Below are 15,488 nucleotides of genomic sequence, written 5' to 3'. Positions count from 1 at the left end.
CGATGATATGTATAGAGCAGTAGCAGTGCAATCTGAAAGATTGCATAATATCTGTTGCAACTTCAGAACCTTGTGCGATCGGAAATTCCATAGAAGGAGGGAAAAAATAGCCTCGCAATATGAATCATTTCGTGAGATACTCTTGATGAAACAACTGTATCCCCGCAGCTCGCTCTCGATGACCCCGCGATTGGTGGAGAATCTAGTCTCAACGCACAAATCATGACAACCAAGACGGCGCAATGAATCCCAGCCACTGACAGCTAGAGCTGCCCATGTTAGCTCCCATTAAGTTAAATACCAACCTCCTTGTAAACTTTACTCTACCCCATACCCAGTCATCTAACCCTCCTCTCCGCATCCTTGGCATGCGGAGAGCAATCGGCAGCTCTTCGGGCTTTGTCCCTGTTGATCTTGCTCAGTAGTTGCCATTGTCAATTCCTACAGGCGGGAAATCTTCGTGTATCCCCGCGTGCCAACCCTTCTAGATTTATTCGGCGCAATATTTCTGGAATTGGCATCCAGTGAAGGTATTTAAGAGCTGTCCACGTCGCAATTGCCTCTATCACTTTCTGGCAAGCTATTTATCAGTTCTAACAAGATGAAGGTCCTTGCAATTGCAGCTCTGTTTGCTGGGGCAGTCTCCGGCCTTGCCTCAAGCCATATAATCCCAGGGGCGCATCTTATCCCGGTAAAGGAGACCGCTGCTCTCCGCAAGGTTGGAGCTCATGGACAGAAATACCCGAACCGCCGGACAGTCACTATTCGTGCCTCGAAGAATGAGAAGGATGATGTGTCGGCGGATTTCCTTTGGGGTATCAAGCAGGCCAACCATGGTGGGCGTTTGCTGCTACAGAAGGGCAAGACGTATATGCTTGGAAAAAAGCTGGACTTGACCTTCTTGGATAACGTCGAAGTGCAGCTGGATGGTGAACTCAAGGTATGGAAACTGTTAACAAGGCGCTGTTGAGCTGTGTGCTAATTGTCATTAGTTTACCGATGATATCGACTACTGGCAAGCAAATAACTTCTACTACTCCTTCCAGAAGTCGATCACCTTTTGGAGATGGGGTGGCAAGGACATCAAGATCTTCGGCAAAGGTACTCTGAACGGAAACGGCCAGGAGTGGTATGATGCGTTTGCTGGACTTGAGATTTTGGTAGGCGATTCAACCTCTACCCCGAATATAGTTATCATGCTAATACACGCAGGACTCGACCAACACTTTCTACCGACCAATTCTATTCCTGACCGAGAATGCGACGCGCCTCAGCGTTGAGGGCATCACGCAACTCAACTCACCCTGCTGGACCAACTTCTTTGTGCAGAGCAAGGACATTTCTTTCGATAATGTGTTCATCAATGCCTACTCCACCAACGCGTCCGTAAGTCATCTACCGTTTGGTCATCTCAGAAATCCATCCAACTAACTGAGATAGTCTTTGCCCAAAAACACCGACGGTTTCGATTCGTTGAATGTGGATGGGCTCAGCGTGACAAACACCAGAATCGATATCGGCGATGACTGCTTTTCCCCAAAGCCTAACACTTCCAATATCTTCGTGCAAAATTTGTGGTGCAACAACACCCACGGTGTCAGCATGGGAAGCATTGGACAGTACGCGGGTCAGATGGATTACATCGAGAATGCGCATATCGAGAACGTGACTCTGCTGAATGGACAGGTGAGATCAATGATACAATAAGCAAAAATTTCCGGTGACGGGCGATACTGACTTCAGTAGAATGGAGCCCGTCTCAAGGCATGGGCTGGCCAAAACGTCGGATACGGTCGCATCAACAATATCACTTACCGTAACATCCATATCGAGAACACCGATGCTCCTGTCGTTATGGATCAGTGCTACTTTAACATAAACGCCACCGAGTGTGCCGCCTACCCGTCCGCAGTTAACTTCACAAACATCGTCTTTGACAATATTTACGGTACATCCTCTGGTAAAAATGGAAAGGTCGTCGTCGACTTGACCTGCTCGCCAAACGCTGTGTGCTCGGGTATTCAACTCTCGAACATTGACATTACCAGCCCAGCCGGAGACCCACCAGAGATTGTTTGTGATGGGATTCAGGGAGATATTGGGGTGGACTGCATCTCGAGCAATAGCACTAGCTCTTAGAGAGATCGAAAGAGGTCTATTAATGAGAAATCACGAGAAAGTCGGGTGACTGCTACTATGATTAAGTGTTTTGATTTGATTGTGGGAGGGGCCCGGGGTAGCCGATACTAAAATGTACATAAAAGTATGATATTGGCCATTGCATCCCCACAATAATTTCACAAGCATTTTCAAGCGACATTATAAGCGCATCAACTGTCGAATATTGATCGGACCAAGGGAGTACTGTAATCAAATTCTTGATTCCTCTTCATTTTGCGACGCGTCCATTGGTACGGACTCAGTATTCTTGGAAATTGTGGGGAGCTAGAAACGCCACCTCCGCCAAGTTGCCAAGAAGGATCAAGCATTATCCTGACAGCCAGGCGACGAGGATATTATCAGCGATGGGTTTGCGGAGATAGACGCCTTCTTAAGAAACTTTGTCAATTACGCCCCTTGCTGCCCTCCTATTGCGATCAAAAGTCCTGCGCACTGATCTTCTCCACACCCCACGATCTCCACAAGGGCAGAATCTATATCCGCTGCTGCATCTAGACTCACAGACGACCAATAGAATCGAAACCAGAATACCAACTTGACCAATGGACCGCCACAAAGAATCATCTCCGAGGATCCTATCTGTCTTGTCTGGGGGTGGAGATGCCCCCGCCCCCAGATTAGACCCTATCCCCGGACTATTCGGCGGAGAGCTGAGTACGAAGAAAGGGGGCTATAAAGGTAAACACCATTCTTCTTTCCTGCAGATCTATTGCTAACACAGGAGTATCCAGCATGGAGAAAACAAGCAGCGATTCCCACCACGTCGAGGGCGCTAGCCCAAATCTTGAATCCGGGAAGACGGACGCTTTCTACGTTGAAGATCGTGTTGCTCATCTTTCGGAGGAACATCGTCAATATCTTCTTGCGAGACATGACACACTTGACCTGGATCCGATTCCTGATATGAACGATGCGGATCCTTACAACTGGTCTACATGGCGGGTAAGATGAATCTTGATGGAGAGGGGATGAGATGATGATACTGACGCGATGCAACACGATAGAAAGCACTGAATCTCTCCCTCGTCGTCTTCCACGCTATGATCGGTCTTTTCACGGCCGCGTCGATTCAATCTGCCTTCGTCAATATCTCGGCCGACCTCGGTGTTAGCATGCAGCGAACCAGTTACCTTGTCTCACTCTTCATCGCCGTGCTGGGCGGTGCACCGCTCTTTTGGCGACCTTTGAGCAACAGATTTGGTCGGAGGCCCATCTTTCTCATTTCTTTGATCTGCGCCCTTGTTGGTAATATCGGTTGTGCGGAGAGTCACTCCTATGCTACCATGGGTCTTTGTCGTGCTATCACTGCATTCTTCATTTCACCCGCCGCTGCTATTGGTAGTGCAGTTGTCGCAGAGGTGTTTTTCAAGAAAGATCGAGCACGTTGTATGGGGTATTGGACCTTGATGGTGACGATCGGTGTACCGATTGCGCCCTTTTTGTTTGGGTTTGCCGTCATGAGGGTGGGATATCGGTGGATTTACTGGACACTTGCTATTGTGAGTCTTAATAGCTCCACCTTGGGCTGCTTGATTTTCCAAAAAGGCATTGTTTATATTAATGTTATTCCAGGTCAACGGCATACAGTTCGTTGTATACCTCGTCTTCGGCTCCGAATCCCTATACCTTCGCAGTGAAACGGCCAGAAACAACGTTACAAGCGCGAAGGAGAGTATGTTCAAATTCCGACGCATTGATCCGGCACCTTTGCGATTGTGGGACTTCGTTCAACCACTCAGCTACGTCATGAAGCCTTGCGTGATGATTCCCGCCGCCGCCTACGCCATGATCTTTCTGTGGGGCAGCATCATGCTCACAATCGAAATCCCGCAGATATTCCCAGAGCAGTTCGCGATGAACACGCAACAAGTCGGACTGCAATTCCTGGGTATCATCATTGGTTCAGTACTGGGTGAGCAAGTTGGAGGATTGATATCCGATCGATGGATGCAATTACGCGAGAAGAAAGGTGGACGGTACCCAGAGCCAGAATACAGGTTATGGCTAAGCTATATTGGTCACGCGTTGACAATTTGTGGTGTTGTCGTTTTCTGCGTGCAGTTAGGCAAAGCTGGTGATAAGTGGAATATCACCCCGATCATTGGGGCAGCAATTGCAGCTGGTGGTAACCAGATTGTCACCACAATCAATATTACCTATGCCGTGGACTGCTACCGCATGGATGCGGCCAGTGTCGGTGTTTTTATCACATTTGTGCGACAGGTATGGGGCTTCATTGGCCCTTTCTGGTTTCCGCAGATGTTTGAAACAGTTGGATGGGGTGGTGGTGCGGGAATTGCTGTGGCTCTGATTGTTGGAGTCAGCATTGTGCCTACTATCCTATTGCAATGGCGTGGCTCCAAGTGGCGTAGCTAGACTACCGGTGGAGAATCACAAGAGATCGTGGATTTCGTACCGGACCATGACTACTTTATAATATTGCTCACTTTTATTCTCTCTATAACCGTCTAAGTCTTATATTCCTCACTATCGTGCATGGCCCAAATTGCTGGATCTGGATAAATTTCAGGTTTGAAGCCCGGGACCCGGAAGATTCCATAGTTAGAGGAGTGAGAGTCGATCCAGGTCATTGAATACAATGTGAAGTATAAAATCAGTCATTCCATATTTACTCGAATAAAAACATTCAATATACACAAAACGCCACCACCCAATCATTTCTCATAAACATAACTCCCAGATCTCTTTTCAGTTTACACTCCTGCATAATTACTACCACCCCTCAACCCTGCGCATAGCCAAATTCATCCCCTCGACCGGCTTCGTCGTAACTGCACCAGCAACATGAATCTCCTGCTTAGGATCCTGCATCTCAAAAGCAAAGCGACCAACAACCCCCGCAACCGCACACCTAAGCTCAGCCCTAGCAAAATCCTTCCCAATACAAGCCCGTTGCCCATGCAAGAACGTAATCTGCGCAAAATTCGTACTCGCGCCGCCATTCTTGTTCGGCACACTCTTCCCCGTCTTGGGATCCGTATCTATCCACCGTTCAGGAAGGAAATCTTCTCCATTATCGCCCCAGAATAGCGGGGATCGGTTGATTGCGTAGGGGATTAGGAGGATTCGGGTACCCTTCGGAACGCGTTTGCCGGCGATCATTGTGTCGCGAATACTTTCGCGAATTGTGGCTGGGACGGTTGGGTATAGGCGGAGGACTTCTTCGCAGACGCCGTTTAGTAGGGGGAGAGATTCGAGGTCTTGGTGGGTTATGTCGGTTGATGCTGAGGGAATTTGGGCGCGGATCTCTTCGCGGAGGCGGGTTTGGTATGTTGGGTGCAGTGTTAGAAGGTAGCAGGCCCATGTTAAAGCGGCAGCGGTTGTTTCGTGCTGAAAGGAGTTAGAGATGGAAAGCTGTGCTGATGGTGGACTTCAACTTACGCCCGCGGCGAGGAATGTTAACATCTGATCGACTAGCTCTTCGTCCGAGAAATCACCGCCCAACATCATGGTACCCAGGATATCTGCTTCAAGGTCCTTGGCCGAAGCCTTGGATTCGGCGAGAGTGGTTCGCTTCTCCTTGACGATGTCGTTGCAGAGATTCCGGAGGAATCCGGTCTCGTCGGCGACAACCTTGTTCAAGCGCCATGGAACGCGCTGGGCGATCCATTGGGGTAGAATGAAGTTCATGGCGAGGAAGGCCATTTTCTCGGTTGTTGGTTCGAGGATTCGGAGAAAACTTTCCGCAACTTTGTTGTCTTTGTTTTGAAGGGAGCGGAAGTCACGGCCCATTGCTACAGGGCCAATAATATCGAGCGTAACACGGCTGATCGGTTAGTTAGTATATCTAATATGTAATGAAGGAGACGGATGGAACATACCTCCCCCAGACGCCCATCTCTAGCTTGCCGACTTTATCTTCTGGATTAGTTCCCTGCATCGGGTTTTCGGCTAATTCCTTTTCCATTTCTTCCAGTAACTGGACCGTCTTATCCCACATGATGCTATACATAGCGCGGATGTTCTTAATATTGAAAGCGGGAGTGAGAGCTTTGCGCTGCTTCCTGTGGGCGGGGCCTTCGGAAAGAATGAGGCCAAAGCCTAGGATGCGAGCAAGGAAGTTGCGGGCACGCCATGGCTTCTCGAAGTCATATGTGTTTGTGCTCATGATATCAAGTAGTGCCTGGTGGTTTGTGGCGATGAGATAGCTCTGGCTGATGCTATCACGCATGTGAATAAGGCCATCATTAGGAACTGTCTTCATCCATTCCAACGGGGTGCGGCCACGGGGCGAGTCGAAAATTATCTTAGCATTATTGAAGAGGCCTGGAATTGTGGGGAGGTGGCGGAGAGGATTCAGGAAGAGGGGCCAGATGAGCAAGTTGTAGACTCCTCCGAATAGGAGATTGCTGGCCAAAGCAGCGAGGATAAGAGTACGGAAGGCGAAGTCGGGAAGGAGGAAGTGTTGGATGAGGTAGCCCTCAGCGATGGAGAGGGCCGAGAGGGCCGGTAAATTCATTTTGAAGGGAGAGAGAGGAGATGACAAGGAAGAAAATGTGGGGGAAGGTCGAGAGAAGCTGGGGAGAACTGGGGAAGAGGAATTTTATCTTTTATCTAATGGCTCCACTTGCAGAATGGAGATGAGCATAAAAGGAGCATGGAGTAAGTATGATCAAGTATAGGCGTCCTGAATAGTAATCATAAAAATAATTCACATAATGTGGCATCACAACCCCGTACCGGCATCCTATTCAGGTAACCAGGATGTATACATATGAAATAGCACAGAGCATGATAGTCCGATGATGTATGACCGTCCCTTTGATGGTTGACTTTATGCGGCGCCCGGGGATATTTTACTATTCTGGGACTAGTGTTGCCCAACATGGCTAGCGCATAAATAGAGTTGCAGGTTCCTGCATGTGAAAATGAGGGGAATTTCAAGAGCAGAAGATATTGTCAAAGGCAACTATAAACTATTGAGCGCGGGGTAGGGTAGAAGTGAGTGTGAAGATGGGAGAATAGATGCATGTGAATGGAGATGGTGGCATCATATGAATCACATTGTACTAGAATCAATTATATTCATTCTGTATCTTAGAAATGATTTCATGTTTATGACATTCATTAAAGTTGTTTACAGTCAAGTTGATAGTCGCACAGATCATACTCGTAGGGCTGAACATAATGTCGTAGTACAACATGAATTATTTCAAAGTATTTCTGCTTTATGAACAATAATATTTACTGTATTATATACTGTGCTTCGGCATTTACTCCGCCAACTCAACCAGCCAGCTCTTAACCTTCTTCCCCTGGGCAGTTTCCGTCATATCACCAAGGTACAAGTTGTAAATTGGCGCAACATGGCACTCACGATGTCCCACAAACAACTCCACCCGTTCAAAACCTTCCTTGAACTTCGCCGCAAAGTCCTGAATAATCGGAAGCAGAATTTCATTACCGCCACCCGTGATAAGGACGCGATTGACAGGGAAATCCTTAAACCACTCCACCGGCGCATTGGATAGATCGGTGTAATTGTCCCGCGGACTCTTGCCAATGTACGCACTAGCCCAGGGTTGCGCGACGGCCTGGGTGATCAGGTCACCGCCATGGTAGATCTCCTGGTCGGGGAATTCGGTGTCGAGGAGGGTCCATGGTGCGATCATGGCTGCGCCGCCGAGTTTGCCATTGTTGGGAAGGGAGAGGGGTTCAATTTGAGGGTGGGGATGGGCGAGGTGGGAGAGGACACCGCTAACGAGGTTTCCGCCTGCGGAATCGCCGCCGAGGAAGATTGTATCGGGGGATCGGCCGGTTGAGAGGATGTAGCGCGCTGCGGAAACGGCCTGTTTTAGTTGAGTTGGGTATGTTTCGGCCGGGGCGAGGGTGTAGGTAAGGGAGAAGACGGCGAGAGATTTGTTGGAGGTCTTGAGGGTTTGGATGAGCTGGGCGTAGAATTTGAAGTAGCCAATGTTGGCGGGGAGGCCGAATCCGCCGCCTGAAGACACATTAGCATTGCATGATTGCATGCCAGGGGGTTATGGGCTTACCGTGATACCAGATCATCACATTGGTCGCATCGCGATCACCGATCCAGTGGCCAAGCGCACCATGTTCCAGCTGGACTGTTTGGGCTTGGATACGGGCCTTGCGGGCGTATTGTTCGTAGACTTTGTTGGACGCGGGCGTGGCGTATTGCATTTGCGCCGGGGTAAGGCGTGCGGTGACCTTGCGCATGACGGCATAGCCGATGTGAAGGAACAGGGTTTTGGCTTGTCGCTCGGTGCGCCAAAGGCCGGTTATAATTCCATAGAAGGCAGCGAGGGTAATGGAGGCAATGGCTGGGAGGAAGTCCAGCTTCTGCTGGAGGGTGAGTTTGACAGACATAGCGGCAATGATATCAAGCAGAGCGAGCAATGGAGGCTGCGCAAAGGTCAATTGCGCATCGGTGAAGCAGTCGAGGCGTATAAGGACAGCGACAGAATATAAGATAAGACCTCGGCCCTGACCGAGGTGCCGGGTGGAGGTGGAGGGAGGACAACATCCTCGGTGGGCCCAGTGTGAAAGCGAGAAAAGAAAAGTGTGGAGGAGTTCGCACTCCTATCCACTTTCAGTAAGGATGGGCATATACCCCCCCCCCCCTACCGAGGTACCGCAGCAGTGAGCAGAGTGTGCACAGTGATGCGAGTGTCGCATGGTGATATTCATTCAACGAGATAGATCATTATTATACTCTGTACTTTAAAGGATGAAAAAACAGCGTAGAGGGGAGAGGAGGGGGGTTATAGATCGGTATGTACCGTACGGTATACTATAGGCTACAGGTGGATTGTGGTGGACGATACGGTATCCGGCTGACAATACAGAGGAGAAGCCCTAAAATCTTCCACCATTCAGAGTAGATTTATGGGAAGCATAGGAAATATCAAATAATATGGTATGTACAACACTCCGTAGATATCACAAAGTCCTCCTAGTTCTCCGATTTAGTGCACGCCATCATCTGATACTCACAAGTTCCCCAACATTGCGTCCATGCAGAGAGACCCACCGATCGCCGTGAAACCGAGGCATGTTCGGGTCTTCTTTTAGCAGAGTCATACGCGCAGAGATTATAAGATTAAAGACGCTCTCATCTTCACTCCTCCACTCCACTTCTCCCCAACATCTCCCTCTCACCTTTTGTCGCCACCATGAATGGTCACGCAAATGGCTCTGCTGGCTCTGCTGGCTCCCCTGCCACCGACTTCGACGTGATTATTGTCGGCGCTGGTATCTCCGGTATTAACGCCGCATATCGCGTGCAAGACCAGCTGCCCGGTTTCTCCTACTCCATCCTTGAGGCTCGCGATGACCTTGGCGGTACTTGGGATCTCTTCAAATACCCTGGTATTCGCTCCGACTCCGATCTCTTTACTTTCGGTTTTGCCTTCAACCCATGGAACCAGAGCAATCCCATCGCCGAGGGCAGCGCCATCAAATCCTACGTACGCGACACAGCTGAGAAGTTCGGCATCGCGAAGAACATCCGTTTCCGCAATCGCCTCAATTCGGCTGATTGGTCTTCTACCGAGAATGTCTGGTCTTTGGACGTTGATGCAGATGGTACCCCGACCACTCTCCGCGCCCGCTTCGTCATCTTCGGAACGGGCTATTATAATTATCACCAGCCTCTCAAGGCCAACATCCCCAACCTGGATGACTTCCAGGGACAAATCATCCACCCGCAATTCTGGCCCGAGAATCTCGATTACACCGGCAAGAAGGTCGTCATCATTGGCTCCGGCGCCACGGCTATAACTCTCCTCCCAAATCTCGCGGAAAAGGCCGATCGCGTGACGATGCTCCAGCGCAGTCCCACATACATTCTCTCCCTGCCCAACCGTTCCAATTCCCGCTGGCTCGCCTACCTACTCCCCTCGTCGCTGTATCACCGGCTGCAGCGTATTATCTGGATCTACACCTCGCGCATCTTCTTCCTCTTCTGCCAGCGTTTCCCAGGTTTTTCCCGCTGGATCTTGAGGCAGAATGTTTCCCGCCAATTACCCTCTCACGTTACCCACGACCCCCACTTCAAACCCCGCTATAACCCCTGGGACCAGCGATTGTGCGTCTGCCCAGATGGAGATTTCTTCCAGAGTCTCCGCCGGGGCAAAGCCGATGTTCGCACCGACACAATAAAGACGGTTACTAAGCGCGGCATCACGCTGAACTCGGGCGACTCACTGGACGCGGATATCATTATTACCGCGACGGGTCTGCAGTTGCAGATTGCGGGTGGATCGAATCTTACTGTTGACGGGAAAAAGATCGAGATCGGATCCAAGTTCCTTTGGAACGGGGTTATGTTGCAGGATCTCCCGAATGCCAGTTTCATCATTGGTTACACGAATGCCTCGTGGACTCTTGGCGCGGATGCGACGGCCCAGTTCGTTACTCGTCTGCTGCGCACCATGGAGGAGCGGAAGCTTGTTTCGGCCACGCCTCGTATGGGTGCTAACGAGCAGAAGACTCTCGAAGAGCGTCCTTTGTTGAATCTTAACTCGACTTATGTTACGGTCGCTTCGAAGCATTTGCCCATGGCGGCTGATAAGGGCCCTTGGCAGGCACGCGATCACTACAGCAAGGATATCAAGTTTGCGACGAACGGCGATTTCGAGACTGGAATGGATTATGTTAAGGGGGATGTGCAATTGAGGCCTAAGCTGGCTTAGATTGGCTAGGTTTCGTTCGGTGATTGTATATGATTTGTTCGGATATACCAGTTATGATTGGCGTTTGGGTTGTATATTTCAAATGTGGCTTGGCTTGACTCTAGTGAAGTGGGGCCATTTGCCAATGGTGGATCATTTATATCCATTGATAGAGTGAATATAGCATATTTAACACATACAGCGGATTGTCTGTTCGTAGTACCACCTAGTAACTAGTGAAGCAGGGAGAGATACTCGAAACAGCACGATCAGAACGTGCGAGTTGAATGGGACATGGATATGGCATGAACACCACCCCCACCACCATGTAGCGCTCTGGTAGACAGCAGAATAAATTGCGAGACTGTAACGTGTATATGGAAGCTATTCCTGTTCTCTAAAACGAAAATATCTACCAGCAATCCAAATGGAGCTAGCCTACTATTCCAGATCTGACCAATCGCACCGTTTCTCCTATATCAACAACCGCTTCTCCCATTACATTAGTTATAGCCACAACTATTCCAATAGGCTGGAGAGGGAATTTAGGCTGACCGCCCTAGAGGTCTGGAGTACATAATGGTTGTTTGATCTCTGAATCCCGACGTGACCCATGGATTTAAGTTCTTATAGTCAAGCATAAATCATGACGTAAAATGCCAGGCGCATGTCAGAACAAACAGAAATTGCTGTTCTTCTGAACGTCGACAAAAGCTTTCTCACTCATAGACTTGAAATTGTCGATCACGATGCCACTGGTGAACCAAAGTCGCCACACTACTGAAAGGCCAAAATGTTTATTATGCGGACTACAGATGCCAGGACGGGGATTCCAAGTGACATACTTCCCTTATCATACGGATGTAGTCACGGCTTTTGGCGATCGCAAATGGAAAACTTGCTACAGGAATTATCGCAACCACATCATGGTTTCTTCTAAAGAAGTGGAAAGCACATATATAGCCGAGTCTCCACAATCGACTTCCTACCTTTACCGCGCAAGTGAGTCTTTCTTGGCCAGATGATTCAATTACATTGCTAATTTGTGTAGTAATCGAAGAAACGAGCTCCAGATGCCGCCTATCGGGGATAGGTCTCGTGGGAAACTTCCGCTATTCGTCCCCTGATGTCTATCACGTTCCCACGGACCCTGCTATGGCTTGTGTTTACAGCAAGCCTGAATGTCAATATGATAAAAAGAAATTTACTAGGTTCTCGCCTTTAGATATTGAGCGAGAAAAGCCGACTGAATATGAAGGCCGAGTAATCGGATATGTTGTTCATGTTCACTGTTGGACTCTCTTTGGCCATGTTCTGGAAACAGAATTCAACGCATCGAGATTGTCAGAACTCGCCGCAGCGTCTCGGAAGTATTGGCGTCAGGGAGGTGGGGAAGTTGACAAATTCCACATCAAATCCCGTTGGCCAACTGGGCACCAGGTAGAACCTTATCAAAGTCCGCTATTTCTTCCCGGAATAGGAGATATCATCGACCGGTTCCAATTCCTATCGTTCACAAGACCAAGAGTCGCTTCCATATTCAGTCAATTGCCCATGGATATCACTGTTTTGATCGCTGATTTGGTTTGTCCCATAAAATATAGCTTTGACGATGTCAGGGATACGGAAAATCTGGTTTCTATATGTCAGTGGCAATTGCCCCGATCTTTCTGGACCCTTCGGTTGAACGAGAACACACTTTTCGAGTTGGATTCCCTCAGAAGTTCCAAGGATTTACTGGATTGGCAGCTACTCCGTCTCGCGCTGATGAGACTTGTTGCTGATGAATCTTCATATGTGTCAATTGGTCTTTTGATCCGGGCGCGGGCAATGGAAAGAATGAATGGTATCAAAAGGATGTATCTGACCGATGAGAGAATGCCATCCTTAGGATGGCTTCTACACATTTGCTTTCAAATTTGCTGAGACGTTTACTGTGTTTGAAATAGGCGAAAGATAGAAAAGGGATCGTTGAAGTGTTCGATACAGAAAGGAATATCATTATTATCGTATCTCAATAACCCATGACTGGGACAGCCTAATAATTATCCTTTTCCAAACCCCCTCAATTAAGTGTTTTTAAAACATATCACGGATCTACCTTCTCTCCGTATCCTCTTCGGCCCTTGCCTCAAATCCACTGCCAGTAGGCAGCATGTTGAGCTTATCTTCCTCACGATCCAACTTGTAGTTGGTCAGCCAGAAGCCAGCGCAGCCGATGAACGCAAGAATTGCGGTAAGGGCATAGTTCCACACCAGTAGAGGATCAGCAGACAGTCCAACCATTGCCTGTCCGATAGCGGCAGAAATGGCGTTCATGAACAGTGCCACGGCCTGCACGAGGGAACGCATGTTCTTCGGGGCTTTGGTGAAGGCATATTCAAGGGATGTCACCGACGCGAAAATCTCGGAAAGACCACCAAGAATGTAGGTCAGTGCCTGTACCCAGACCGAAATGTCACTGTATTTGCCCTCGACTTCCAAGCAGTAGTTGGCTTCCTTTCCGCAAGGTCCAACCTTGTAAATGTAGTACTGGGTCACGGTTGCAACGATCATGCCAAGTCCGGCAGCAAAGAAACCAGCTGTAATTCGCTTAAGTGGGGTGAAGTTGAATCCCATTCTGCGAAGACCTGGATAAACGAAGCGGTCCATTATGGGGATAAAGATGATCAAAGCAAATGGGTTGAGGTTGTTGACAACGTCGTTGGGGACGCCACCCAACCTCATGGTTGCGGCTTGGGAGGTCAGGTTGTTCAGCATTTGGTTGTAGGCCAGCCAGTACAGCGGATACCAGAGGAAGACCTGGCAGGCTTTGAGACCACGGCGCACCTCATCCACCCACGCATCATCGAAGGTCATCCACTCCGGCTTGTTGTCGCCCAGTCTGCTTGGCTTGACATGGTCCCAGGACTCACGGTCGCTGCTAGTGCCGTTGCTCTTGAACCAATTGATGGGGTTCCAGCTGAAACGACCCTTCATCGCGAGCCTCCAGAGACGGAATGCCTTTCCGTAGACAGATCCAGTGGGTTTGACGAGGTTATAGTTCTTACGGCAAAGGATCAGCACCAGTGGGCACAAGCAGAACATGCAGGTGGGAAGCAGGTAGGATAGCCAGAACCCGATGTAGCGCTCTGCATAAACCATGCTGATCTGACCGGTCAGAGAGCCGATGTTAATCATGAGATAGAAGTAGAGATAGATGCGAGCAATAGTCGCAGCAGGGTCGACAATCACGCGTTCTCCACTCTTCAAGGTCTTAATGAAGGGTTTCTCATCGGGATACTGCTCTGCGATGAGGGGGAGATGTTGGATCTGAAAGGTTAGCAATGTTGGTGGAGAGCATCTTTATTCGAGAGACTCACTTGAAACCACCGGTTCCGATGCCCATAATTACCAGTCCAATAGAGAAAGCACCAATCGAGCCACCGGGCTTCGAAATGACCTGGGGGATGGCAGAGATGATTAGGATAGTATGGCCGACAAGAGCGCAGGCGATGGAAGCGAAGATGGTGCGGAAACGACCCCAGTATTGATCAGCGACCCAAGCACCAGCGAGGGGCATAATGTAGGACCAGAACTGATTGACTATTGATTTGACAGGGTCAGCTTTGCCTCATCTGCGCAGTAATATTCATTCGTGACGGTAAAACTCACACAAGGTTAATCCAGTTGAGGCACGTTGCCCCATACCCAGAGCACCTGGCACACCATTGGAGAAATCAGTCGTGAGAGCACCGGTGGTGGAGCCTCCGGGTAAAGGGCGTTGAATAAAGTTGACGACTGCGGAAAGTTAGTATCGACTTTTACCGGGGTAGTTTCATTGGTTTGCGCTTACAAACTGCTGTCGTTCCATAGTAGGAGAAACGTTCACACAACTCGACAAAAGCGACGGTAAACGTCTGCCAGGGTAGCTTTCCAGAGACACGACGCAGGGTAGCCAACTCCTCATCGGTTGGGGTTGTCTTCAAGTCATCGTCGTCACCGACATAGGATTGGGAAACAGGCTCAATGCTGAAGTCCTGCTTCTCACTGATGGCGAGGTTGTGTTTCTCGTCCACGATATCGTGGGCGATGGCCTTGGACTTGGCGATCTCTGCCTGGTCGACAGGGTCGGAGACATTCATCGCAGGCAGATGAGCACTAGTCAGTGCAAAACAGTATTGTGTAGTGCAAATTAAAGTGGTTGCAATGCGAGAATGCGACGGATGAGGAGAAGATCAGAGAGAGGTGGGCTTGTAATGCTTTTAAAGTAGACCAGGAGGTGCGGCACAACTCGACCAGCCACCACGGTTTAGCATCAGGCTAGTGCGATTTCAGCTTGTGACACTTATCCCGCGTGGCCATCTTGTGTCTCCCCAATGTGCGTCTTAGACTAGTCCATGGTCGCCATCGGTCGGGCCTCCCCTGCGCGTGGTACTTCGAATTTAGCCAAGCCAGGCACCGTCGGTATCCGATTGATTTTTCCTTTCATGGCTTGCCTGAATTTTATTTTGATATCTTTGTCTGTGCCACAAGCTTGCCACTGGCTGTAGAAAGTCGCGTGCCGCCGCGTATCGCAGGATCTTGCCGGGATGGCACAATCGGGAATCTGGGCGGAGATTGGCTGGTGGTGAGCTATTGGCCCGCTGCGATGGTGCTATGATTGCGACT

At 49.4% G+C, this 15,488-nt stretch overlaps 6 protein-coding genes across 6 annotated transcripts; 3 read left to right on the top strand and 3 right to left on the bottom strand.

The window, feature by feature from the left end:
* Positions 1–601: 601 nt before the first annotated feature.
* Positions 602–2,139, top strand: pgxB (uncharacterized protein; the record flags this gene model as incomplete). Its single annotated transcript, XM_057262084.1, has 5 exons — positions 602–940; positions 993–1,160; positions 1,213–1,386; positions 1,441–1,686; positions 1,747–2,139. 5 exons carry the CDS (start codon positions 602–604, stop codon positions 2,137–2,139), a joined length of 1,320 nt encoding a protein of 439 aa, XP_057127016.1.
* A 584-nt stretch (positions 2,140–2,723) lies between these two features.
* N7481_002864 (uncharacterized protein) lies at positions 2,724–4,557 on the top strand (the record flags this gene model as incomplete). The annotated part of the gene is made up of 4 exons (XM_057262083.1): positions 2,724–2,835; positions 2,903–3,123; positions 3,186–3,680; positions 3,754–4,557. The coding sequence occupies 4 exons, from the start codon at positions 2,724–2,726 to the stop codon at positions 4,555–4,557; spliced, it is 1,632 nt and encodes a 543-aa protein (XP_057127015.1).
* Positions 4,558–4,914: 357 nt separating this feature from the next.
* On the bottom strand, positions 4,915–6,661 carry N7481_002863 (cytochrome P450; the record flags this gene model as incomplete). The annotated part of the gene is made up of 3 exons (XM_057262082.1): positions 4,915–5,532; positions 5,584–5,968; positions 6,024–6,661. 3 exons carry the CDS (start codon positions 6,659–6,661, stop codon positions 4,915–4,917), a joined length of 1,641 nt encoding a protein of 546 aa, XP_057127014.1.
* A 754-nt stretch (positions 6,662–7,415) lies between these two features.
* Positions 7,416–8,532, bottom strand: N7481_002862 (lipase/thioesterase family protein; the record flags this gene model as incomplete). Its single annotated transcript, XM_057262081.1, has 2 exons — positions 7,416–8,143; positions 8,196–8,532. The coding sequence occupies 2 exons, from the start codon at positions 8,530–8,532 to the stop codon at positions 7,416–7,418; spliced, it is 1,065 nt and encodes a 354-aa protein (XP_057127013.1).
* An 806-nt stretch (positions 8,533–9,338) lies between these two features.
* N7481_002861 (flavin-containing monooxygenase) lies at positions 9,339–10,859 on the top strand (the record flags this gene model as incomplete). Its single annotated transcript, XM_057262080.1, has 1 exon — positions 9,339–10,859. One exon carries the CDS (start codon positions 9,339–9,341, stop codon positions 10,857–10,859), a length of 1,521 nt encoding a protein of 506 aa, XP_057127012.1.
* Positions 10,860–12,935: 2,076 nt separating this feature from the next.
* N7481_002860 (uncharacterized protein) lies at positions 12,936–14,962 on the bottom strand (the record flags this gene model as incomplete). Its single annotated transcript, XM_057262079.1, has 4 exons — positions 12,936–14,150; positions 14,233–14,423; positions 14,493–14,618; positions 14,674–14,962. The coding sequence occupies 4 exons, from the start codon at positions 14,960–14,962 to the stop codon at positions 12,936–12,938; spliced, it is 1,821 nt and encodes a 606-aa protein (XP_057127011.1).
* Positions 14,963–15,488: the final 526 nt, after the last annotated feature.

Source organism: Penicillium waksmanii, assembly GCF_028829765.1.
Source record: "Penicillium waksmanii strain IBT 27052 chromosome Unknown utg000002l:1.0-3326099.0:1.0-3328782.0, whole genome shotgun sequence".
Classification (NCBI taxonomy): domain Eukaryota; kingdom Fungi; phylum Ascomycota; class Eurotiomycetes; order Eurotiales; family Aspergillaceae; genus Penicillium; species Penicillium waksmanii.
This window is presented reverse-complemented; position numbering and strand designations above follow the sequence as displayed.